General features: G+C 37.5%; 2 protein-coding genes across 2 annotated transcripts in view; one reads left to right on the forward strand and one right to left on the reverse strand.

Moving 5' to 3' along the window:
• The window catches only part of TDP1 (tyrosyl-DNA phosphodiesterase 1), a 47762-nt gene extending 42434 nt beyond the window's left edge, over positions 1 to 5328 (reverse strand). The window contains exons 1-5 of the mRNA XM_080345723.1: positions 5260 to 5328; positions 3951 to 4499; positions 2361 to 2404; positions 1705 to 1760; positions 569 to 665 (exon numbers count right to left, since the gene is read on the reverse strand). Coding sequence (XP_080201849.1) covers positions 569 to 665; positions 1705 to 1760; positions 2361 to 2404; positions 3951 to 4488 — 735 coding nt within the window. The 5' untranslated portion in view covers positions 4489 to 4499; positions 5260 to 5328. The remainder of the gene's footprint in view (positions 1 to 568; positions 666 to 1704; positions 1761 to 2360; positions 2405 to 3950; positions 4500 to 5259) is intronic.
• Positions 5329 to 5994: 666 nt separating this feature from the next.
• Positions 5995 to 26828, forward strand: part of EFCAB11 (EF-hand calcium binding domain 11) — a gene marked incomplete at both ends in the record, with an annotated part of 61400 nt that continues 40566 nt past the window's right edge. Inside the window, 3 exons of the mRNA XM_080345236.1 lie at positions 5995 to 6037; positions 6589 to 6743; positions 14537 to 14673. Coding sequence (XP_080201362.1) covers positions 5995 to 6037; positions 6589 to 6743; positions 14537 to 14673 — 335 coding nt within the window. The remainder of the gene's footprint in view (positions 6038 to 6588; positions 6744 to 14536; positions 14674 to 26828) is intronic.

The raw sequence follows: 26828 nt of genomic DNA on the forward strand, positions 1-26828 counted from the left end.
AGCTGCCATAACCACGTCTCCCAAGGCTGAAGCCAAGAACTTTACAACTCAGGGACAGCAAAAGTGTGAGCATAACAGAGAGAAAATTGCATGTGCCAGAAGTGCACTCACAGCAATTTTAACAGTATTATGGAGACTATTTATAACAGCATTTTCTTGTGTAAAACATGTTTGGACAAATAATTATTTGATGCGACTTTGGATTACAGTGACACTAGGACCACATTCTGCGCTTTATAAAAAAAGTGCTTCCTTTTCAGCCATTACAAGAATTTGAGTGTAACATGATAATGGAGAAGGTGTGCAGCTATTCTATGAGCCCCATGACACTTCTGTGGGCAGCCATTCCATGCAAACCTTTTGTGGGCTACCATAATCACAGACACCAGGAACATAGCTGCCATATTGCTATGGTCCTGGCAAGTATATTCCTTGAGGCATAACAAATTCTTGACTTCCCATATAAGGTGTCTCTTTTGATCCATAACAAGATTTTGAGTGCAACAGATGGCTTAATCTCAACCAAAGGAGAGATTAACAAATTAACAAATTAACAAATGTTAATTACCTGACAAAAGCTAATGTGCTCATAAGGGCGTGCTTGTGCAACCAGTTCAGCTTTGGATTCTCTCTTTTCACCATGAACTATCAACAATGGCTTCTTCCTTAAATAGAAGGAGATTACTATTAAAACATCAAGTGAATTAGTACTCAGTCGAAACCACTCCTCCATGTAGCTGTGACTTCTGGCCCCTAAATCTGATAGTCCAGCAGGAAGATGGCACTAAAATCTACATGCCTTATTAACTAACTCAAAAAAGCAGTAGCTACAATAGAACCTCTAAGAGAAAGACACAAGAAAACTTGAACAGGAAAAAAAAAAAGAAAACAGGAAGCATGGAGTAAATCAGACATCAAAGTAGAAATTAATAATACAAGGAAGTCTTGTCTGTATAGCTGGAAACAGACATATAAAAGCTCTCAGAAGTACTGATATACACAGTGTGGATGCAAGACAATGTTATCATTGTTACTTTACAGAGAAGATAGAAGGAATGAGAGGGAAAAGGAGAGGGCTAGGTCTATTCTGCCAGTAGTTTCATGTTGACGTCCTAATACTCTGTTCTACTATGTTTCCAGTAAAATGCAAAAAAATAAAACTGTACATCATACACTTACTTCATCTGTAGGTTGCAATAATAAGAATGGAATTTCAAGCTAACATAAGAACCACTTTCATTACAATATTCAGCAACTCCAACCATATCATATCTATGACATACCTCCTGATCATTTTCACATAGTTTTCTTGTGCCCTTCCTACATTCCCTCTCTCTTGCATTACTTTGCTCCTGGCTCAATAAACTGTATGGCAAAAAGCTTCTTGTTCCATCTTTATAGGTCACCTACTCCATTGTCACCATGGCCTATAATGGGACCACCTAAGTGTTAATAAATATCAGAAACCAGCCATACTGAAACTCAGACCAATTAACAGTCTTGAAAGAGAGACAAAAAAAAAATAAAAAAAAAATCAAGAACTACAACTGTAGAATAAGTGTACAAGGAAAACCAAGAGTCTACACATACACAATTGGTAACAATTTACAACTGCAAAGTGTTTATCATTCAGTTATAACAGGAACTTGCATGAACAGAATGATTTGGAAACTGTATCATTTTATCATTGTAAAATCAACATACCTGAACTCCTGCGGATACTGTCTTACAAGCCATCCCACATCAAAACAGTAGTTAAACTTGTACGTAAGGAAAAGAAAAGAGACTCATTAAAAAAGAGCAGAGTTTGTCAGAACTATTAACTACAGCAAAAAAGCCTTCTATGTAAATTCCTCACTCACTACCACTTACATCACACACAGCAGGTTTTAAAAACAGGTCTATTTTTTAATTTCACATTCGTGCTTTCACATCTCTTAACAATTCAGGAATTAACTTAAGTCTCTTTGCCGAATTAACTTAAGTCTCTTTGCCATGTGCTTATACCTTGACTGTTAGCAAAAGCTTCTATGCAATAACAAAAATATAATTCCTAGATTGCAAGGCTTTTTTATTTCAAAGAAATAATTTACATGCCCATAAATACACATTTTTCAGCTGCTCATTATCCCAGAACAGGAGAGAAAGCAGACTCATAGTTGCCTAAATCCTGAGCAAAACATGGGATGATTTTTATATTTCAATAAATTGTTGTACTCTTGAAAATATTTAAAGTTCATTACATATTTTAATGAAGTTCCCTGCTAATATCAGCTACATGGCACAAACATGGATTACGAAGTTTAAGGTCAACACAGGGAAATAAGCAAGTGAAATCAATTGGACAAACAGAAACTTACCTGAGCAGAAGATACAAGAGTCCCAAAAAGAGGAGATAAAATATCTATTAAAAACATTAAAGCACAATTAAGTAAAAAAAAAAAAAAAAATAAAGTAAACATTTCACATCTTGAACAGTTTCATAGCTGCCACAACACAAGTACTAGACTGTTCACAGTTAGTGTAACAGACACATCCATCAAGTTCACTGTTTTGACTATTCAAGGCATTGATTCTTCTGTGAAACCCTTACGGTCTTACATTTATAGAAAAATAATGAATCCTCTCAAAGTAGAACACTAATATTAAACTCATTAGGAAAAGACTGAGATCATACGGAAAGAGGAACATCAAACCATTCTCTCCCCTTTAGAGAGGGCTTGAAGAACTGTGGCAGAGTAGAAGCAGCAAGGGCACAATTAATGCTTCAAGACTTACATGTCACAGACTGATCATAGGTTACATGTATCCTTAGTTTATTCATGGTGACACAGAAAAGAAATCCAACTGAGGGTTTGTAACCCAAATAACTGAAGCACAGCAGCAACTTGAAAGCATACCCTACAAATATCTTCTAGGATAGACAAAATATTTCATCTGTCTCTACAAAAATCTGATTTTGCAGCTTAAACAAACAAAAAAACTCGGCCTCTCCACCAGCTGAACTAATCACCCTAGCAAGACAACTACTCCTGAGAGAGGACAGGCCAAAAGCCACAGTGAATTCACAAAGCAGATGAAGACATGCACCAGTAAAGCTGTCTCTGACACCAGGCTGCCATCAACAATCAATGCTCATAAGGAGTACATGAAGTCAAGGAAGAGTTACAACCTAATTGTGCAGACCTTCAGTCATTTGCTCTCCTCAAAGAACAACATTTTTCTACCTCATTTTACTGTTCTTCTACACATAAATCTCTCATTAATGCTTGTTTCTGATTCTGTCTCATGATGTACGATATTTCATTTCTCAATGAGGGGACGTTAACAGGTGCACCAAGCTGCTCCCCCTTACATCAAACTGCAACTACACAACATTCCTGAAGCATCAGAATTATACACCGAAGACTTCACTCCACCTTCACTTACATTCACTTCTAATTGAATTGAAATGGGCCCATTAACTCCAGCCAGAGAACTTCAGATGTACTATCTTACACTGCATCAAGCAATAGTGAATTACTAGGTCCAAACCACTCAGCAACACGAAGACAAGTGCAAATAACTACTTGAGGAGCATGGTTAGGCATCCAAGAAAAACATGCCCTTAGGAGCCGCAAAGGCAAGTAGTTTTCCCCAGATTAACTCACATAGAAAAGAGCAATAAGAAACACCATATGACTTGCCTTGGCTAAATGCACATGAGATTTATGGAACATAACTCAGTTACAACAGAATCAGCACCAGCAAATCAATGCTTTACACACTATTCTTCTAAAAGATAAAGGCAAAGATTACAGAATCAATTTCTACAGCTTGCACATTTAAAATATTAAGCCTCAGCTACACCGAGGAATATTTGCATTTAAAAATACAGACAAACTAAAAGGAAGCATTGTCTTGCAAACAAGTCTCTCAAAGCTTCCCTTCTGTACAAGGCACTTGCTCACCTTTTATGTGCAGGGCTCCAGAATTATAGCTCTGTTCAATTCCTGTGACTTTAGTTAGAAAAAACCTGAAAGGGTTCCCCCCATTCAACAACTCCCAGGTATCCTGGCCTTCACCGGGTGTTTCATTATACTCCTCTTTCCACTTCTCTGAGAGTCCATCTTTGTGAAGATTCAGAGAATGTTCTTCGGGTGCATCACATTTTTCTTCTTTCAGCGTTTCTTTGTGAGCATGCTTTTCCTGATCTTCAGGCTCTTCATCGCTACTAGAAAGACACCAGCCTGAGCCTTCTTGGCTAGCTCTCTGTTTTCCTGGTGGAGGTATTTCTATAGAACTTTTATCACTGAACTTCAGGGGAGAAGCTCTTCTTTTGTGAGCAGCTTTTCTAGCCTCAGAGCATGGATATGGTGGCTCACTTGTTCTGCCATGTGCAGCATTCAATGGTGAGGACGTAGATGGTTTTTCACTGTCAGAGTTTTCCTCAGTACTTTCATCACTGCTAGATACTGTCCATTTTCCATGTGCATCTTCCTGAAGCATGTTCCTAGGGACTAAAAAACCAAAACATCAAACAAAAATTGGGCACTTTTGCCATGCTCATGTCTGCTTCCTTTCCTAGTTTCTATTTAATTAGCACTCAGGAACTTTGCTTTTTGTATTTGGTATAACCTCCATGCGACTTTTGACTCAGTAAAATTTCATAGCATACAAAGCCTATGTTTCTGCATTCAGGAAACAAAGAAACACGTGCAACAGGAGCAACCACCAAGAGGGAGGCTGCCCACGTGGAAAACCGCACATGGAGAACCGGCTACAACAGGGGCACGTACAGGAAAGTATTTAAAACGTTGAGAGAACAATTCGCGCCATACTGACCCCAACGCTAATGGGTCTCGGGCGCTCTACTGAGGAGACCGGAGCCGAGCCAGGGCCGCTCTTCCGGGTTGCCTCTGCGGGACCACAGCCTCCTCCACCGTCCCCACACGCCACGACGAGGCCCTCAGCCGCAATGAGTGCTGGGCACCGCCGCTCCGCGCCGCACTAACCGCACCGCACCGCGCTAACCGCACCGCTGCTGCCGCCGGCCCGCCAGGGGGCAGGGCCTGCGCACGGGGAGGCACCGGGGGAAGGGGCGGAGCCAACGGCGGCGCGCGGCAGGCGCCACCATCCCCAGAGCAGCCACCGGCTGAGGGGGCGCGAGCCAAGGTACGGGCCACGGCGCCAAGGGACCCAGTGGCCACTCCCGCCCGCGCCGGGACCTCCCGAGCTCCGCCGCTGAGCCCCTCCCGCGGCGGGAGGCCAGGGACTTACCCGCAAGCCTAGCTCCCAGTCAGCGCGCCCGACAGCGGAGCTGAGGTCCAAGGCCCGCTTTCCCCAGCGCGGCCCCGCCCCGCCCTCCTCCCGAGCCAATGGCGCGCGTCTGGTTTTAGCCAATGGGGGCCCGCGCTGCGCTTGTCCCACAGCGGCTGGCGGCGGCGCGAGCGGTGAGGAGGCCGCCCCCGAGGGGTGCTCCGCGCTGCCCGGGGGTGCCCGGAGGGCGTTTCCGGCCTCCCAGAGGCCCACATGTGTCGGGAGGCGGGCACGCAGCTCTGGCATCTCTCTCACAGCTACTAGACCGGCAAAACAGTCACGTCTTAATAACCTGTATTAATCTAATAAGTCTTTATTTGACCTTAATATCAGTTTAGGGCAGGTGCAGTATTTGCATAACCATTCATTCTGCTCGATGTTAATTGCCGTGTCTGAAGTGCCTCGCTAATGAGATAACTGCGTCACGACTTCGAGAAGGGAGTGGGAGGAAAACAGGTGTGAAATTAATCAAGTAAGAGCACGGACTACACCAAAGCTTGCTCTGTCTGCCGGTGAGCTGCCTTAGCATTCGGTTCTCATTACTCTGATTTATTACAAGCTTGTGACTGCAGTAAGAAATAGTGAAAGTGTGTTATATCAACATGCACTACAATTGGGAAGCTACACCTAGAAAAACATCAATGAAATTTCAACCTGTTTGTGTAGTTTTAGTACTTTTCTGCAGAGTTGCATGTAATGCCTCTGCCTGAAACGATCTGCAGATACACTCTTCACTACTGTAAGATTAAATGTTTTATTATCAAGCCCTGCTGAAAGTCTTATGTGGGAAAAGCTCTTAGGAAAGTTGCGTGATATTGTATGCTGTGTGCATAATCTATTGTTTAAGTATAGACTATAGAAACGGTGTTTCTTTTCAAAAATACTTCAGAAAATGTGATGAATTCTGAATACGCTTGCATTCCAGTCTCTCCTCACAGTGCCTGTCTATATACTGACTTAGCTGAGAGAATTAAAGATGCCTGACATTTTTCAAGAAAAAATTCAAGACCTTGCAGAAGCAAATTTCATGTAATTTGGTTTCTAGAAGTCTGTGCCATATATTCTAATTTTGCAAAAAGCTTTTTCATAACAATTACAGGAAATGTGGAAGTGTGGATACTTTATTTTAACAAAAATTTAGAATTAAATGCACTTAGTCTATTTTCAGATATTGTAACAAAGTAAATGGAGTTCTGACAGAGATGTGAGTAATCTTCAATAGTTTGGTTTGTTATTTTTTTAATAGTATAGTTTATTCAGCAAGTACCTATTTTATTCTTCCCATAACAGTTATTCAAAGTAAAAAATATGGATCAGGTTTATTGGTTTTTAATGCAAATCACTTTCTAGGATTTGGAGCATGTGATGAAGATAACAAAGGCTATTTAAGCAGAGAAAATTTTAAAGTAGCTGTAGTAATGTTGTTTGGTTGTAAGCCCTCAAAGGTATATATATTTTTAATTTATGTTCTGAAGATTCAGCTTATACGGATGTCTCACTATTGAGAATTCTGTATATTGACTTGTCCGGACTAATTAGGGTAAATTACCGTGGGTTATGTAAACAGAAATGCCTACCGATTCTTAAAGTGATTTTCTTATCTAGGGTATTTATTTCAAAAGAAAATAATCAAACCCCTACTTTTGCTGCTGTGGACTGTGATGAGCAGAAAGATGCATTATATTTCATATGTGTACAAGAGATACAAAATAAGTGACTTACTGAGCTTGTTATTAGTAATTATTGTTTTTTATTAGTGGTACACTCCATTTCTTTACTCAGTGGTTTTGGTAGATGTGAAACTACTGCATGTCCTAATACTAAACATGTATTCTCAAAACGATAGCTATTTTTGGTTTCAAGTAACAGTTGGGCATTTTTAGTCTTGACTTCTCTAATATAAATCATTAGCTGTATGAAAATGTTAACAAAGGTAAGATTTATTGAGAAATCATGTGTTGCATAATCACAGGAAGATACAGGATAAATTGTATGGCTTCATGTAATTCTGGAAGTTTTGTTTCTACTCTTAATATGGCAAGTGATCTCAAAAGAAGAACACATGCAAGATTTCAAAATAAATACATATGTGTCTGAGAGTTTGTTTTTCTCATGGCATGACCAATATACCATGAACATATATTTAGCATAGAAATTATGATTCATCTTTCTTCTCCAGTTTGAGTAATCTTCCCCAAGGAACACTTGTGACTATTTTATTTTTTACTTAAATACATATTTTAGGAAAATAGTCTTAACAAGGTCATAAACAAAATTTTGTTGATGGTAATTTATAGTAAAACCACATGAATGTTTTATTAAACTGTGAAAATAGTAATCTCTAATAACATTTCTTAAAAAAAAGGGTAAACATTTTCTCAATGAGCTCGGGCCAGGTCTAAAAATAATTTACACTTCTAAAGTGAGTCTTAACTGCTGAATTATGAATCTGAAAATGCTCAGCTTCCCCTCATCTTTCTTCTCCTACCTGTTTTTACCTTCATGTAAAAATTAGCTGTTCTGTTAAACTCCCTGAATTTTTCTTCCAGTAGGAGTACTGAAAACATGCTTAATGCATTCAAACAAGAGCAGGTTCTGTGCATAAGTCACTGATGGCTCCTTCTTGGGAAGAGAATGGAAGTGGAGGTGCCGATTTAGTTATTTCCTCCTGAAAAGGTGCCAAGTATCACCTGCTGTGTCTAGGCAGTGCTGCCACTACCTGGCTCAAGTCCATTTTGTCTGTGCAGCTACACAAGAAGTAAATAAAAAGTTTGTTCCAGGAGTGATTCTCTTATCTGGTGGTTTTGGTAGCTCCTTAGTGGGCCCAATTGCAGCCACTGCAGCTCTTTACCCAATGACTACTGATTGTGAAGCCCTAGGTAGACAAATACTTTTCTGTGTGGCTTTTGCTAACGTGCATTAACTATGGGTTTTGGCACAGCCAGACCTTTTGCTGATACCTAGGCCTTGTAAGTGTTCTTTTCAACATTTTGGTAGCTTTTAATCTAATTGTGAGAAACACAACTTTCTCTGTGCACCAAATAGGAACCAAATGCAGAAGTTAAAATCCTGAAAGTTGATTGTTAGAGTCCAGGTGTCGAGCATGTTATTGGGCATTTTATTTTGTTGTCAAAATGATTAAAATCAGAGACTGTTGTAACAGCTGTTGCATGTCTTCGAAAGTCACTAAGAACAACCCTTGTAAGGAAAGTACTTTCAAGATCTTTTACAAGAAATAGGCAATGGTGTGTATACATTACATCTTAGGGGGAAACTGTTTCCTCGACTACACTAGATACCACAATAAACTTTTCAGTAGAAATGGCAATTACTTAGCATCATCAACTGCAATCAAGCAACCGCATTTTTAGTAAATTGTTGCTGCGTCTTTTTTTTTTTTTGGTAATGTTTTCATGTATTCTATAAATTAAAAGTAATACTAACTTTACCCACTAGATGTCATTAACAAACTCTTTACTGGAGAAGGTGGAAGCTAAGATTTGAATCACATTCCTACTCCACTTGCGTTTTCAAAGTAATTTGTTGTTATAATGCTATATTATTTTTTATTGAGTATTTTATTGGTGTGGTTATTCATGGAGATTCTGAACTTACTGCTGATTAAAATTAAGCTTTCTGAGACAAGTAACTAGGAAAACATGAAAATAGAGATTGTTGGAGTGATACTGTATATATATTTGGTTATTAGCATATAAAAATAATAATTTCTGGAAACTAGTAGCATTGTGGAAATCATGTTTTTGGGACTTACACTTTTTTTCTCTGAAAGTTTGGTTCAGTGATCCTCTTTTCCCCAAAATTATTTGAACAGATCTAAAATGCTCTTGTGCTTCAACAAGCATTCAAACAGATAACTGCACATTCAGGTGTTCAGAGTTTCAAGTGCAAAGGGTAATGCAGGAGTAGTCATGAAAATATGTTGTTTCTCGAGCTAAAGTTTCATTCCTGGTACTGTTACATCTAGATCTAACTAAAGCGCTCTCTGCAGTGTGCCTAGGAGGCCAGGCCTCCCAAAATGTCCAGTGTTTTCCGTGACCCAGCTCCGTGCCTGCACAGCAGGACACGGGTAGGTCGGTGTCTGCTGCTGACCGAGATGCTGATGTTAGAGCAGCGTGGGCTCAGGGCTGCGCACACCTTCCAGCTGCTCTTCTGGCACATCTCATCAAAGCTTTCTGAACAGGACTCCCTGCTCTATTTGTATGCCTGGCACAATCTACATGAAAAGTGTTGCAGGCCAAATGGAATATGTAGTCTTAGGTTAAGTGGTCGTGGCATGTTTGGCTTGTCTGCTCTCCAGAATGGAGTATGCTTGGGTTACACTAGAAGCTGCTAACATGTTGTCTCCTCCCGTATGAGTTGTGTCTGTGCCACAACTATGTGCAGTCTTGTATTCTAACAGCATAGATGCAAGAGTTGGTACTCACGAGAACTCAGTCATGCTAAAAATCAGTATAAATATAGCCCGAAATGGTCCTCTGTGTTTCTTGGGTATACAATCCCTTACATTGTTCAAAGATCTTTTCCAGTGAGCTCTTGGTCACCTCCTAATTCAGCTCTGAAGTCTTTTTGTTCGTTTTCATTGTGTTGTTGCTCTTGTACTGTAATAAATCTTCATAACATGTTAGTATTAGTGAATCTTGGTAACACACTAAACAATGTGTCAGTCCTGTGATCCTATGAGATAAAATTGTGGAGTAAGACCCTATTGAAAGACAGTAAAGGAGACAGAGAGTACAAAATGAGACAGTAGTGAATTGGTTTCAGGATGGTTGTAGAAGCTGGATGATGCAAACAGGTTTGGTGGGTTTTTTTGTTGTTGGTTGATTTTTTTTTTTTTTTCATTTCCTTCTCATTATTTTCTACTTTTTTATTAAAGTTTTTATTTCAGAAAGATTTAACAAATTAGTCTTGGTCAAACTAGGTTTCAGAAGATAGTTAATTAAGGGAGTGGAGCATCTCCCATATGAGGAAAGGCTGAGGGAGCTGGGTCACTTTAGTTTGGAGAAGAGGAGACTGAGGGGTGACCTTATTAACATTTATAAATATATAAAGGGTGAGTATCATGAGGATGGAGCCAGGCTCTTCTCGGTGACAACCAATGGTAATACAAAGGGTAATGGGTGCAAACTGGAACACAGGAGGTTCCACTTAAATTTGAGAAGAAACCTCTTCTCAATGAGGGTAACAGAACACGAGAACAGGCTATCCAGGGGCGTTGTGGAGTCTCCTTCTCTGGAGACATTCAAAACCTGCCTGGACACATTCCTGTGTAACCTCATGTTCCTGCTCTGGCAGGGGGATTGGACTAGATGGTCTTTGGAGTTCCCTTCCAATCCCTAACATTCTGTGATTCTATGAATCCTGTGTTGAGTTTTGGGCCCCTCATCATAAGATTGATAAGTCCCTCACCATTGAGGTGCTGGAGAGAGTGCAGAAGAAGGTGATGAAGCTGGTGAGGGGCCTGGAGCACAAGTCTGATGAGGAGCAGCAGAGGGAACTGAGGCTTTTCAGCCTGGAGAAAAGGAGGCTGAGAGGGGACCTTATTGCTGTCTACAACTACCTGAAAGGAGGTTGTAGCATGGAGGGTGTTGGTCTCTTCTCCCAAGTAGCAAGTGATAGGATGAGAGGAAACAGTCTCAGGTTGCACCAGGGGAGCTTTAGATTGGATATTATGAAAAATTTATTCACTGGCAAGGTTGTGAAGCACAGGAACAGGCTGCCTGGGGAAGTGGTTGAGTCACCATCTCTGGAGGTGTTTAAAAGACAAGTATGTGTGGTGCTTTGGGACATAGTTTAGTGGTGGACTTGGTAGGGTTGGGTTAATGGTTTGACTCGATGATCCTGAGTCTTTTCCCACCTAAATGAATCTGTGATTCTATAAATGAACTGACCATGGCCATTAAAGAGGATGATATTATTTCATTTAGTTTTGTAATATTTTTAGTGCTTGTATGATACATTTAGCTTGAACTTTTTCTTACTTTTCGAAGTGGCATTTCTTAATAGCAATATTATGTAGATCAGTGATAAAGTAATTAGTAATTTTTACTGTTCAGGTTGGTAAGTGATAAAAAGGGTTGTATCAGTTCTAACAGTTTTTTGATGTGGTTCCACTGTTTCCTTAGGGAAATACGGCAGTCTTACATCACAGTTCAATAAATATCTCTTTCTGGAACAACCTTCCCATTTACATAGTTGTGCTTGTTTTTTTCTTACCCTTGACTTTATCAGTTATGTCCATACATCTGTTTGTGAGGTCATGACAAGTCTTATTGGAGAAATGATCCATATAAAAAATGAAATGGTGAAACTATGTGGTTCCTTTTATCAATAAGTTCCCTCATCCCTTTAGCCACATGGCCCCACAAGTATTCAATACATTTGAAGGACATTGTGGAGGCTGGTTCTGTTTATTTTAGCATTGATGCCAAAACCCATATTCATTAAACCACACCTTTACTTAAAAGTCTTTAGTTAGGCAACAAATACAGAATAAAGATTTTATTAGTATTATTTTCAAGAAAACAACAACATATGAATGCCTGAACCAAAAATAGTGAGCTAATGTGTAAAGCTAGATTATGGATTTGTTCATAGCTATTAGGTACTGAATATTTTTTAAGATGACCTTTTTGTGGCTGAGATAGCTTTACAGCCTGTTCTAGTAGCACATAAATTGCCAAGTCTCAAGCTCAATGAATAGGCGGCACTCTATTATAGGAGTCATTCTATAAAAGGAAAATTGTATACTATAATTTTCTGGGCTCGTATGTTACTCTGAAAGAGAAAAAATAAATGGATGGAAACCTTATATTGCTTTTTATGGTTTCATTTCCACAGTTCTCCAATTGAATGGAAAGCTCTTCAGGCAGGCTAGTTCAGTAGGTTTAGGCAACCTCTGTTATTAAAGAAATTGTGTATCTACAGAATCTAGCAGTTGAAAGCAGCAAGTCTTTGTCATCCCAGAAACTGAGACTGTAACAGTGCTTAATATATGATTTTTCAAGAAGAAATAAGTGCTGTAAGCTTGGTGTTTAAGATTTGCATTGAGACAGCAGGTGGAGCTGAAGGAGTTGTGCTTTTGAACCACTGCAGAAAGAATAGCATATGAATGAATCAAAAGAAAGAGTAGTGCAGAGCTTTTGTTATATTATTTGATAAAGAAAAATTTCTGCAGGATACAGTCATGTTGCCTTCTAAAGAAAATTAAGTTGTTTAAAATGAGCATGAAGCATATCTCAGGAAGTTTTTTGAAGGGAATATTTGTCTGCTTAAATATTGAGCTGAAGTGGGATTGTTTTGTTTTTTTTTTTTAAGTATCTGCAGAATTTTTGTATCAAAATTTTTGCATGTTTCATGGGGAGGCCTGAAGTTTTGAGGGGCAGATTTTTGTTTCTTAATTTTTATGTTTGGTGTTAGAATAACAATCAATTAAGTGCTTATAAACTAGGTTTGCATCTCAATTTCTTTCATTTTCAGTTCATTGAAAGGACAAATGTGCAAGTAAAGACTTTCATATCATATACAGGAAGAATAACCAATCCAGTTTTACATTCAATTTTATTATGAATTTCATAGGATTCTATATCTGAGGTTATAGATTATTTCAGAGTTTTTTTTTCCAATGCTGGGAGTGATGCCAGATAGATTGCTTATGCAGCATGGATCTTTATCCATGACGTACAAGTGCTATTGACTTGGAAAAGTCCGTGTTTCTCTCCAGTGCAAAGAAACATGAGATGGCAGGTAACAAGAAGAAAAAAACCAGAAATAAATAGAAGCATTAAATTCAAATATAGAAAATATGTGTGAAAATTTAAATTATATTGAAACATTTGCATGATCATGATCTAACTTTCAGTTTTACTATTGTGTTTATTTATCTAATTAAAATTATTCATAATTTTTAGACCACAGTCATACATATTTTTAACTAGAAAAATAAAACTGACTTTTTTGCAGGGAGATTTATTTATGTTTTACATTTTTCTAGGTCTATTATTTGGAAAATTTTTAAATCTCATGAGAGCAAATAAACCTCCACATTTATACAGAAATGAAACAAGACAAATATTTACAGTTTTTGATGTGCAAGGTTTTTTTTCTCCTAAATATTTTGCTTCTTAATTTAATTCTAAAACAATTAAGCAAAACAGAACACCTGAAGGAGATGAAAAGAACTTAAGATGAGATGACCTAGATGCTGCAAAGTTAAGTAGAACACTACCAGAGTAACAAAGATCATGATGATAGAACTGTAAATAAAGTCTTGTTCAGTAGGCTACAGCGTTCTAGGTGGATTGTCTGTTGTACTGTGAGCTTCTCCAGCTATTAAATCTCTAGCCATTCACCCTACCTACTTGCTATTACTACCTCTCATTATTTCTCATACTCTCTACTAATTTATGCCATATATTTTATGGATTTGTGTCCCTGGTGATGTTTATAGTTCTCTTTCACTTCTCATGATAGATTGAGGAAGGGAAACCAAAGCAACAAGGATTTTTTAGCATTCTTGTTGGAAAGTAGATGTGGTGATTCTTTTTCATTTCTGCTGGATGGCAGAGGATCTCCCATCACCAAACTGAAATAAGGGAACTTCATCAGGAGCCTCTGAGCTCAGATTCAGATGATCCTTTGCCCTTTTCTTCCTGACCTGAGATAGGACTCTGGTCCTTGAAAAGAGGGGAAGTAAAACATATGGCAGATCACACGTTGGGCTGATCAGATAAGCATCCACTCAGCTTTTTGCCATGAACTAAAAGGAGATTTTGCAGTGTTATTTTTAGTGAGTTATTTCAAAGGACTTAAGGAGAATTTTTAAACGAACGACAATTTTTGAAACAATGCTCAGAATAACTAAGATGTCAATGAAAACAATAGACTTGAAAGGTAATTTAACATATTCTAGAGTCTGTATTTTCAAAGTTTTATAAATCTAAAATTTTGAAAAGTTTTCCATTCAAAATATCTACTTTTAAAATTAAAAGTGAAGTAAGAGAGTTGTAGGTGTTATAGGCCCAGTACTGTCAGACAGGATTCATGGTGGCAAAAAAGAATTGTCGGTATAAAATCTTTCTTCAGCTGTCTATATAATGTAGCCACCCAAAAGCATTTTGCAAATTCAATAACCTAAAGAGTGTATAATCATTTCAGAAATGTGAATTGATTGATTAGCTTCCAGGCAAACATAATTGTGTTAAGTACTTTAAAGAAGGACTTCATTGATATTATTTTTCTCTTGCCTATCCTTGAATTAAAAGATAGAGGGTTTTTGACTTTTGAAGACTTCAAGAAAGCCTTCAATTCTGCTTCTCCTCAGTTATCTGAAAAAATCATAGTTGAAGCCTTCAAGTAAACAACAAAGAGATCCTTATTCCTGAATAGCAGGCTTTTTGTTGTATGGATTTCAGGTAATTGAAATGATTGGTTTATATCATGCAACTGAAATACAAGCCTCAGCATATTACTGTTTCAGTGCCTTTAATAATATGTATTACAAATATAAACAATATTTGTAAATAACATAATGGTTAATATAAATCGTATACATAGAAATAATTAAAATAATAAATATAAATAAAATAATAAATATTAATGGTAATTTTTTGCCTGTGCTGTTTCTTAAGAAGCCTAAAATCTTTTACCTCTACACTTTCTCCTGTAATCAGGAAATCTGCATTCAAGAGCTGTCTCTTGAAAAATTCAGTTAAACTGTAGTGCATATTGCAAGGCAGTAGTGGTGAGATTTCCTACAAAATGAGATTGGCTCAGAAGTGAACGGATAAAGTTTTGAAAGTCATTTGCAGACATAAAAAATTGATCTTCTGCAGTTGCCAGTAAACATTATTTTTAAAATATTTTGGAAAACATTGCATTGCAAAGTGTAAAACTTTCTTTTTGTCATGTGAATTATTTGTTTGGAAGCAACTCAGTCACTGAGAGTAGTCCTTCACTTTTGAAGACACAGCATCAGATAGTTTGCTGAGCACCATCTTTAACGGTGGAGTCAGACTGTTGGTTGTTTTTCATCTTTGCTGTTCTTTTGAGTCATGGAACAAAGTGTTATAGCAGCACAGGAATTGGTCTGTACATCTTTCAAGCCACTGGCATACAATAACAAAATCAAAGTGCAGAGTGTCTAATGTCTTAGATGATAATTTTGTGGTTTTGTGCTAAACATGTAGTATATTTTGAGGACAGAAATTATTTTAAGAGGGTTTGAAAAGTTTTGTGGTGTATTTTTTTGATGTCCAATTGATTTTAGTGTCACTTTTTGCTACATTGTCAAGAAATGAATAGGAAAATGTAGGCAGCATAGCTTGAGGTGTTATCCTTTTTAAATATTTTATTGTAGGGACTTCTATGGAGGGCAAATTTTTATGCCCAGTGTTTAAAATTTTTTTTCTTGAATATCAACACTTTTTAGGTCAAAAAAGCATATGTAGTTGCTTTTCATATTGTTCTATTTTGCATTTTTACATGCTTTTTCATTATCTTCCTCATTGAAAAAATGTCAAATAAATTCAGACTTAGCTTCATATTGTAAAATAGTTCTGAGAACCTTTAGCCCATCATTCTGTCAATGAAACTCCCCAATTTTGAATTTAAATTATAATCATGATGAATCTATAAATGAAGGAAAGTTCAACAAAATGTTAAGATATACTCTGTACCTAGTAAAGAAGATATGTCACGATCAACAGCAGCTCTAAGGCTGGCATTATCACAGTCCAGCAAATTAAACTTGGTATTACATGTTTATGAATGAGGTATGGAACCGAGGTATAGCTGTACTGTATTTACTGGAGTACAGGGCTATGAAACATATTGGTTAATATCCCTGCTTTACTTTAGCACTGCATATTCTTTTATAAATGTATAAAGATGTAGCAAATTAATTTGAGTTGGTTGTAAAGCTTCAGGACATTCTTGGCATAGGAGTTGCAGAGGTTCCTGCTAAGGTAAATGGAGCGATGGTATGTTCTTCCATGATGGGACTCTTTTAATGGGCAGCGCACACCACAATTTCTTTACAATATTGCTGCCGTTCTGCATGTAGCTACACAGATATGAAATGTGACAAGTCCTTTGCAATAATAATTTGTGATAAACGGCTGTCTGTAAGTGAACGTGTTGTCTTTTAAAGTGGAATACAAATTCTTAAAAAAAATATTTCAAGTAGTGTTTCCCCTTTTTTTGTTGTGAATGTGTCATATTCAGGTTATACAATATTATTAATTACTGCTGCTGGGAAAATATTTGTCTTAGCTGTGCCATTTGTTTAGAAAAAATAGGTTATTTGTATGCTAAATCCTTAGACCATAATAATGAAAACAGTAACAGAAGTAAGCTGAAAACCAATCACATGTGAATGTGAGTGAATCTATAAATGATGAAAAATGTCTTACAAAGCAAAAGTGGACAGAAAAGTCTCACGGAGTTTTAAAGCTAGCAAGCATAGATCAGATTTTAAGGAAGAAAAGAAAGCATTCACTATCTACATTTTATGCGGCTGTGCCTTTAGATTGATAGGATCACACACTAGAGGTATATTAGTACTTTTTGTACATATTGGTACTTTCCATACAGAAAATGACCTAATTGTCTCGTATTTCTTTCATGTAATTATCTAGTAATGAGAAAATAACCAGGCTTTCAGAACCACCCCATGGAAGAAATCTTATGCTCTTTTATGCAAGTTTGATTTATAGACATGTACTGCAGAGCACAGTGAATATGAGACATTCATCTTCCTATGGCTAGTTGCCATGGAAACGTAGTACACAGTACAATGTCATTCCAGCTCTGGTGATGCCTGCAGTAGTTTATTCCTTTGTTGTTCTTGTTTCTTAAGCAACTGTCTTGCAGCCTTCCGTATTATCACACTTCATCACCTATACAAGTCTTTTTCCTTATCTCTTGAGAACCATCTCTAATAGAAAAGATGCATTTTTTTGTCTGCCCTTACATATCAGTGTATGTACTTTTTTTTTTTTTTTTCAAATCATTGGTTAAAAGCTCACCCCTTGCCCACAAATAGTATACCATTGCCCTAAAACTGGTAAAAGAAGATGGTAAAGCATACTGAACATCAAAGTGGAAAGGACCTGGCTCAGCATCTTTATTTACTATCTCCCCTGAGGGACTGGACTTCAGAGTGTTTTTTGTAACCAGTATCTCTCTCCAGGAAGACAGAAAGTAAAAATAATCCAACAGATTCTCCTGTCTGTCCTGAGCTGGCATTTAGGAGGTGGACAAAGATCCAACAGCTGTCTTATAATACCCACTCTGTTTCCCTCTGTGACATAAGAAATAAGAGGAACTGGAATAAAAATGGAGATCCTCGTAATTAATCTAAAAAAGCACTAAGGATTTTCAGGGAGACAAGAGTAAAATTGATTTATTTTTACTTTTTGAAGCTGTACTCTCACACAAATTCTTGTTTTTCAAGGCAGTACTTACTTGATGATTAATTACACAAGGAACTGTTATATAATTAAGGCTGTTGGTGTTCCAGGCTCTGCCTAAGTGGAGTGGTATTTGGAAGAAAACATATATGGTTGAAAACATTTTGTAGAGAATCCTGAGTTAACAGCTAAACATAAATATATATTTTAGGTAATATTAATTGTGAGTTTTAGTTTGTTTTTTGTATGTGTAACTCTGCTACCAATTTTGTAATCCAATTATTTAACAACATCCTCTGCTACTTGTGGTGGGTTGACCCTGGCCAGCAGTTAAGCCCCCACCCAGTCAGTCACTAACTGCCCCCACAGTGGGATGGCAAAAAGAATCGGAAGAGCAAGAAAACTCTTGGGTTGAGATAAGCACACTTGAATGAGTCAAGCAAAGCTGCACATGAAAGCAAAAGAGAATATGGAATTTATTCACAACTCCTCATCAGCAGGCAGATGTTTAGCTGCTTCCTGGAAAGCAGCACTCCTGATGGTTACTTAGGAAGATAAACACCATAACCACATACTTCTCTTCCTTCCTCCTCCTTTCCACAAGCTTTTATTGCTGAACATGTCATAGAATCATAGAATGTTTTGGGTTGGAAGGGACTTTTAAAGATCATCTAGTCCAAGTCCTGTGCTGTGGGCAGGCACATCTTTCACTAACTAGATAAGGTTGCTCAAAGTTCCATCCAACCTGATCTTCAACGTTTCCAGGGATGGGGCGCCCACAGCTTCTCTAGGCAGCCTGGTCCAGTGCCTCACCACCCTCGTTGTAAGAAATTTCTCCCTTATGGCCAACCTAAATCTACCCTCTTTCATTTTAAAACTATAACCCCTGTCCTGTCACCACAGGCCTTTGTGAAAAGTCTCTCTCCATCTTTCATATAAGCCCCCTTTGTATATTGCAAACCTGCAAAACAGTCTCCCTGGAGCTTCTCCAGGCTGAATGGCCTCAACTCTTTCAGCCTTTCTTTTATTGCCACAATAGGTGATATTATAAGTCTCCTTACAGCATGATCAACAAATTTCATACAACCCCTTGGTCAGTTCAGGTCAGCTGTCCTGGCTGTGTCCCCTCCCAACTTGTTGCCCATGTCCAACCCACTCAGTAGGGGAGCAGAGTGGGACAAAGAAAGTCTGGAGGCTGCGTGACACTGCTCAGCAGCAGCCAAAACACTGGTGTGGCATCCACACTGCTCCAGCCACACATCCAAAACATGGCACCATTCATGCTGCTGTCAAGAAAATGAGCTCCATCCCAGCCAGACCTAGTACAGTACTGTAAATTCAAATTATTCCTTCACTCTAACACTTGTCTATTACGCATCACTAGCTAAATCCTGGAGGAACTGGGCATATATTGTTCCTATGGAGCAGGAAGCTGTTGTACATCTTCTTCACAGCTAGTGAAAGCATGGAGCTTTCATTATAACTAAATCTGACACCAGTCATCCTAACAAAAGTTTTAAATAGGATTTCTAGCAGATGTGACCGAGGTGTATATATTTTCCCAGTCCTACAGAAAATTCAGTTAACATTTTGAACTTTTTTGTATATCACTTTATCTGAAGAGAAAGGGACTGCTGACACAATTGACATAAGCACACATAGGAATTTTTGCAGGTTTGAGAGAAAAATCTAGCATGCGAGTGTTATACAATATGCTACACATTTACACACTCATTCCTTCTAAATAGTTGAACATACTTTTTTCTAATTTGAGAAAAAAACCTGAAATAAACCTTAAAATATTTTTAAAGTTAGTAATTTAAATTAAGTTCTTATTTAACTTAATAATTTATGCTTTTTCTAATTTTGAGCATATGTCCAAACAAGTATTTACAATTATGTTGTGAAATTTAAATAAGTCACTGGTTCCTGCCTCTTAGTTATCACTTCTTCCCTTCATGCTGGGTTTCTTTCATTGGTATTTGAAGCACAGAGCAAATTGTTTTAACATAAACCATTCTTAGTTCACATGAATCCATTTTATTTTGCATTGCCATGGAATAGGGATATGCATGTGGTCACTTACCATAATACATCCATGGTAATATAACTTATTAAAATGTGTTAATACCACAATAAGTGCTTAGCTGGTCATGTCCTTTTAAAGACAGTTTCTTTCAGATGGGCTGAAACTGTAACATATAATTGAAATATTAGAATGTGGCTGCTATAAAATAGACCAAATTCACAACATCTTTTTTGTTGTTGTTGTTATGAATAACATCTGGGATAATAGTGGTGCAGATATCTTTTTTCTCACCTGCCAACATGCCTCAAATGTGAATCAGTTCTTTTAGCAATAGCTTATATTTATTCAGTTTGGTGATCTCTTTACCGGGACTACCTACATGAATGTTGATTGTTTTTAATTTCATTGGATGATTAGAAACTGGGAAGGACACCTACCCCAACAAACTAATTTCAAATAAACTATTAAAGAGCTATTAGATAACAACAAATCATTTTCATCCAAAGCGGAACCTCTATCCTGAAGGGAAAAATGTTTCTTAAGCTCTTTCTGAGTGTACTTTTTATCAAAAGTAGATTTTTCTCCAGTGTTAAGAATAAAAAGCAAAATAAACTGCATCTTTTATTTGACATGTAATTCAAAGTGCTAAATTGTCAGTAATTTGAATCAACAGATTTTTTAACTTCATAACCAGTTCTTTTAACAAACTATTTCTCTGGATTTGTGCTCTGTGCTTCTAAATATAAAAAAGAGCGTATGTGGTTTTGACAGAGAACTTCAGTGTAATTCCCAGGGAGCTGGTTCAGAGAAAGCTCTATTCAACCCATTGATTCAGTGCAGTCAAGAAGGATTCCATTTCCTGTCATTGTGAACAATTTTTAGATATTCCAAATAAAAAGCTGGCCATTTAGGATCCTTTGTTAATATCATCCTTGAGCGCTTGTGGTACTTACCTGCCACATATTCTGGAGAAACATACCCTCTTGTGTTATTATTTTGTTTGAAAAGAGCTTTCTGTGAGAAGGCTTTAATTGCCCCACTCTAGACTTCCTTCTCTGAGACGTGACCAGAAATTGTGGCTTCAGTTTTCTTCCCTCTGTGTGTGTGTACTGTAGCATTTGTAGGAGAAGTAATTGATTCACACTAAATTCTCTTTCCCTTTGCAAAAAAAGATCTTTCGTGGTAGTTTCTCACCTCATTAGTTTTGGTTTCTAGACCCTTAAAGTCTAATAATTCTTTCATCCCGCCACATCCCCATGAATTCACAGCTATTTTTTCCTATTTCTCTTTCTTTGTCTACAAGAGTTATTAAATAGGAATAAGAAAAAACTTCTTAGTAAAATGCTCCATAATTATTTTTTATTTGGAACATCTGATAATGCCCACTGTGATAGACAGATAATGGGTCAGGAAACTGTTTGCTTGTCAGATATGCTGTTGTTATTCCCATATTTCTGTAGAACAAGAAATCATTTTTCCTAGAAATCATGTCATACTTTTTAGAAACTTTTCAATAATTCAAACTATTAGTTTCCCATATGAAACTCGTAGTTCCATTTCAGCCAGGAAATCCCTGTCCAGATTCTATATCGTAGAATTGTACAACAGCTGTAATTGCATTCTCTGCATTGAACGCAGACTCTTCCAAATCAATTATTTTTATTTATTTGTGACCTCATTATTAGTTATATTTGGATCCAGACAGGCATTAATAAAACAAAATGAGCAGAAGAGCCTTTTGTCAAAATCCAATATACCACCAATGTTCTGTGTCCTCTGTTAGGACTACTTGACATTATATAATCTTTATATCTTTATAAGGGAAATGCCATGTATATGCTGTATGAGTATTGCAGGTGTATTCAATCTACTACCAGTCCTTACATGTGTTTAACAAACACTAAATGTCTGAGAAGTTTGTTCCACTATTTGGATTATGTTTGTTTCTCTTTCACGATGTTTTCCTCTAAGTTAATCGTCAAGTACCAAGAGGCTTTAAAGCACATTGCTGATGTCTAGAATATTGGTTACTTTGTAAACAGAGACTGTCTTCTTTTCCTTCCCCAGTTCTAAGTTTCTGCTGCCAATTTAGAATTCACCAGGACTTCCTAGTTAGATAGGGTTGTGAAGTCTCTTATAGCAGTTAAATGGTTGAATTTTGTAGGAATTATGAAATAATTGGTTGGAGAACTGCAAACCAGTTTCAACAAAACCACATTTTTGCTGGGTTATGATGTTTCAATTATTTACTTGATTGACTGCCTATTGAAAGCCTGTTGTCAGAATTATGTGAGCAAAAGGCATCGGAACACGTGTTCACTTTGCAAGCAGTAGAGTACATTCCTGGGGTTGCTCAGTCAGATGCAGAGGTCATATTTCTTACCTTCAGAAAGCATAAGGAGGCAAATTCTTATCTTCCTATCAGGGTAACCCACCAGTCTATATTGCCAAATAGCCTGCAGAAACAAGTAAATAAGTTATTTCAAGTCCTTCATTATTTGAAGTCTTATTCTGCAAGCTGGTTATGAGTCTTTGCTGAAAGTAAGCCAAATTCAATACTTAGAATGAAGTTTTACTGTTGAGAAATTGATCTGTTATCTGTGTAATTTAACTGGTAAGTACATTTAGCAGAGCAAAAATAATGATCCTTTTGTAACTATCTTGTATTAAGGATTTTTTTTTTTTTTTTAGTATATTCCTAGTCAACCTATCTTCTGTGTTTTATGTGTGCATCTTTGTCCTCTGATTATAAGCTTCTAGTACTGTTAATCTCTTTTGGAATTAAACAGTTTTAAGAAATGAGTGAATGAACAACCCTTGTTTTCTCAACAGACAGTTCTGATTCATTTTATCTACTCTAACTGACAGTGTCTGTTGCTTCATCTAATAAATACTAAGCTGTTTGTCTTACACATCTAAATCACAAACTTGGCGGCAAATTCTCTTCTTCCTTCTGTTGGTCTTTATCTGCTGGGTTTTTCTCCCATGAGTAATGTTTATATGGCATATACACCATGATGCCAAATGCAATGTTAATTCTTTACGTAAGTTAGTGAATATAAATACATAGAGCATTGTCTTCTTCTTATGCATAAATATACATGCTACACTGTGACTAGAATTTTTGAGCATGAGTATTATTCCAGCTTAAGGACCTAATAAATTTTTCCTCTTATTAATTTTGTAGTTAAAATAATTCTGCAAAAAAAATTAAACATTTTCGTGTAATTTTAAAAGGCATGTCAATTCTTATTTGAAATAATTATATCAACTATTTACTCTTTTCTTTGTGGCTTCTTGTGTTGGAAGGTTCAAAGGATCATCTAGGTAGGAAAAGACCTTTAAGATCATCAAGTCCAACTGTTAACCTAATGCTGCCAAGTCCACCTCTGAACCATCTCCCTAGAACCTCATTTACGCAACTTTTAAAAATCTCCAGGGATGGTGACTCCACCACTTTCCTGGGCAGCCTGTTCCAACACCAAACAACCCTTTTGGTGAAGAAATTTTTCCTAATATCCAATCTAAACCTTCCCTGGTGCAACTTCAGACCATTTTCTCTTGTCCCATCACTTGTTACTTGGGAGAAGAGACCAACACCCTCCATGCTACAACCTCCTTTCAGGTAGTTGTAGACAGCGATAAGGTCTCCCCTCAGCCTCCTTTTCTCCAGGCTGAAAAGGCCCAGTTCCCTCAGCTGCTCCTTATCAGACTTGTGCACCCACCAGGATATCTGCCTTGTGGCCTTCCCCCTGATTCTTACCCATAAACACTCAACCTGATTGTCACCATCATTAAGCTTTAGACAACCCCTAACATACATGGCTACCTCCCCTTGCCTATCCTTTCCAAAGAGTTTATAGCCATCCATTGCAGCACTCTGGTTATATGAGTCATCCCACCCCACCATGATGGCAACTATATCATAGTTTTTGTGCCTCACAGTGGCTTCCAGCTCCTGCTGTTTGTTACCAATGCTTTGTACATTCGTATAGATGCACTTCAGCTGGGCCATTGATTCTATCACCTTTTTGCAGGGACAAGCCTTAATTCCTACTTGACCATCCTCAGATGCTCGCATGGTTTCTAACACATCAATAACCCTTTCATCTTAACTGCTGCATAGATCCCTACCCTCTGCCTCCACTAAGACAGCAGACAAAAGGACGGCACTAGCGCCCCATCCCTCAAACATTGGTGTGCCTCCCCCAGATTTATCAGACTTTTTCATGCTAACAAACACTTCAAATGGAGCCTTGTCTGGAGTAATCTTGTAAAAAACGTCGGTAAGGAGGCACTGGTGCATTTAATTAACAAGTCTGTAATTAACTAATTTGTTCTCTGGCCCCCACCTTAGTCTTGTTCTTCTTTTCTGAAGACTGATTTTAGTAAATGTGTGTTATGCTCATATTCATATATGTATATAGCACAGCCATTCTGTTTTACAGACTTGTTCCTCTGTTTTTCATCCTTTTAAAATCCCAGCTGTTCAGGACTGGAACTTTTTTGTAGTTGGCCTCTTCTGGTAGTGAATTTCCTTTCCATTTGCTGGTGTCTTTCATTTAGAAGAAAGTAAACAGTGGTCATACCTCACACATAGGGCTGAATGTAACTGAAGAGGTGTGAATTTTAGAGACTATGGCTTCTGAAGTCAAGTGACTAATGTTATTGGTGTTCAGAGATCATAACTTCACTCAAGCAGTGTCAGTAGTTAGAATTTATTGTGTTTGGAAAATACTGTTCTTGCTTGTTAACTGTTCTCCATAGTCATGGCTTGGAATAGCAACAGTTTGGAATTTTTTGTCTTTGATATTGTTTTATACATTCGCTTTTAGGGGTGGAGAACCTAAGTACCTACACAGAAGTTGGAAATAACTTCTTTCTGTTCTTCATTTAAGAGAGGTGTCGGTAGCAATAAATGCTGGTTTAAGTCCAGAGCTTTATTAATAATGTCAAGAAATCTGGTGACAGTCCCATAAAAATGTATAAAAACTTTTTTATCTGTTTATGAAACACAGTAATGATTTCTTCACTTGTGTGAGTTGAAATCATCTTATCTTGCTGAATTGAATGTATGTGGAGACCTACAGAGGCACATATGTGCATTTGCTGCTTATTTAGTGCATGTGAGGTTATTCTACTTTAAAACTTACATGACTTTGCAATATAATAAGATACCATAGACAGCCTCCTAGTCTCACATGAACTCTTTCATAGTCTTGTGTCTTGATAGTAGGAGTCCTTTTAGATGCTAAAGGAACTTTTATCTACTACTGAAGTTTTAATGTGGAATCATGAAGCATTCTTGAATGTTTAGGGTCATACAGATTAAACTAATTTAACCTTCTGAAACTTCAGGAAAGTCCAGCATGGTGGCAGATGTCCAGCCACAACCAGGAACAACTGTGATTTACCTTTGGTGACCAGAGATATGGGCTCTCTGATCTCTTTGGCTTGTTTGCTGAGTCTGGTGCCGCCAATGGTTTCTGATGGTTCAGAGTTTGTTGGCCTGCATCTGCATGATCTGGTTTGTGGGGAATAGTGATGAAGAAAAGTACATGTTTATTTTGGTTTGAGATGTCATCCTCAAATACAGCAGAAGAGAGAAGGTGGCAAAAGCCAAAGTAAAACAATGAAAAATGGTATGAACAGCGATTCCCTCTTACATCTGTGCATTTTTAGTAAGTGCCAGAGGCCTATGTACAATGAGGAAAGTAGAATGCTTTATTTAAAATTTGTTGACATTATAAATTCATTGAAAACCTGGGGAAAGGAGGGCAATCAACAGATCATGGACATGGACTAAATCATGCTCGTGGATGAATGACATAATATATTAAAGAAAATCTTATGAGAAATTGTTATATTGCTGAAACTGTTAATTTCTCCATCTTTCCTCCTCACCTCTTCTAATATTTCTTAGTCCTATGAAGACATGTATAAAATGGAACAAGATTTTTGGAATAGATGGGAAAAGTAGATGAAGGTGCATACCAAAGAATAAAGCTTTCACCTTTGTGTCAAAAGAGTGATTAAAGACTGACATTATGTAACTGCCATCTAGGAAACACACATTTTATGTATTGCATGCTGATGGTGCCATTTGGCATCCTTTCAGAGGGGTACAGGCTACTTTTGAATATAGTTTTGATTTAAGAGGTCACTCTTTATTGTAAAGTTCAGTGCAAAGGTAGAGAGAGGCCTTTTGAAGGGGTCACGTATGTGCTGATATGTGGAAGGAAGACTTAAGAATGGGTAGCTGAAGCAAATTACAACATCCTGCCTACTCTGGAGTAGGAGGACACCTTGACCATTCTATATGGTCACTTTTTATCACTGCCACCTCTATTTTTTATTTCATCATATACCTTTCTGGTGTTCTAGGGAAGTAAGTCTTATGCATTCACACCTTCTGTCTATCCTGCCTTAATTATTTTTAATACATTGGCCAATTTCAACCAAACTGGAGACAAATAGAAATCTAAACCATCCTAAGTTTCTAGAACTTAAATATTTAGCGACATGTGTGGTTTTCCAGCTGAGGCAGAAGACATGCTATTTATTCATTCTGAGAAATAAAAGCAGGCTCTCTGTTAAGGCTGTATTTACCAATTTCTTACATACATGTAGTTTTTAAACATACAGACAATTTCAGTCAGTTGTCGCATATACTGCCACTTACTCAGCCAAACAACACGGAAAATTAAAAGGGTGAGAAGCATGAAGAGAATTGGAGGTATTGTAAAGTGAGAAGTCACTGGGAATCGGGTTATTATGGTAGGTGGATGAAGCAAATCTATAGAAGGCTAGATTCATTATTTCTCTACTCATTAAACATCTTCTTTCTGATCTTCTAAGTAATTTTTTTTCTGAAAAGGAAAATTGGATTGATGCTGACAGCATCTGTTATTTGGCAAGGCTAATTCCTTAGGACATTATTAACCCATTTCTACCCTGTCATAACCCTGTCTGGCTTTTTGAAGATAATTTATTAAAATATTACATGACTCTGAAATAAAGAGAACAAAAATGAATAGACTTAGGGGAGGCTGAAGGATAGCAAGTAGTTG

The sequence above is a fragment of the Nesoenas mayeri genome (assembly GCF_963082525.1).
Source record: "Nesoenas mayeri genome assembly, chromosome: 5".
Taxonomy (NCBI): domain Eukaryota; kingdom Metazoa; phylum Chordata; class Aves; order Columbiformes; family Columbidae; genus Nesoenas; species Nesoenas mayeri.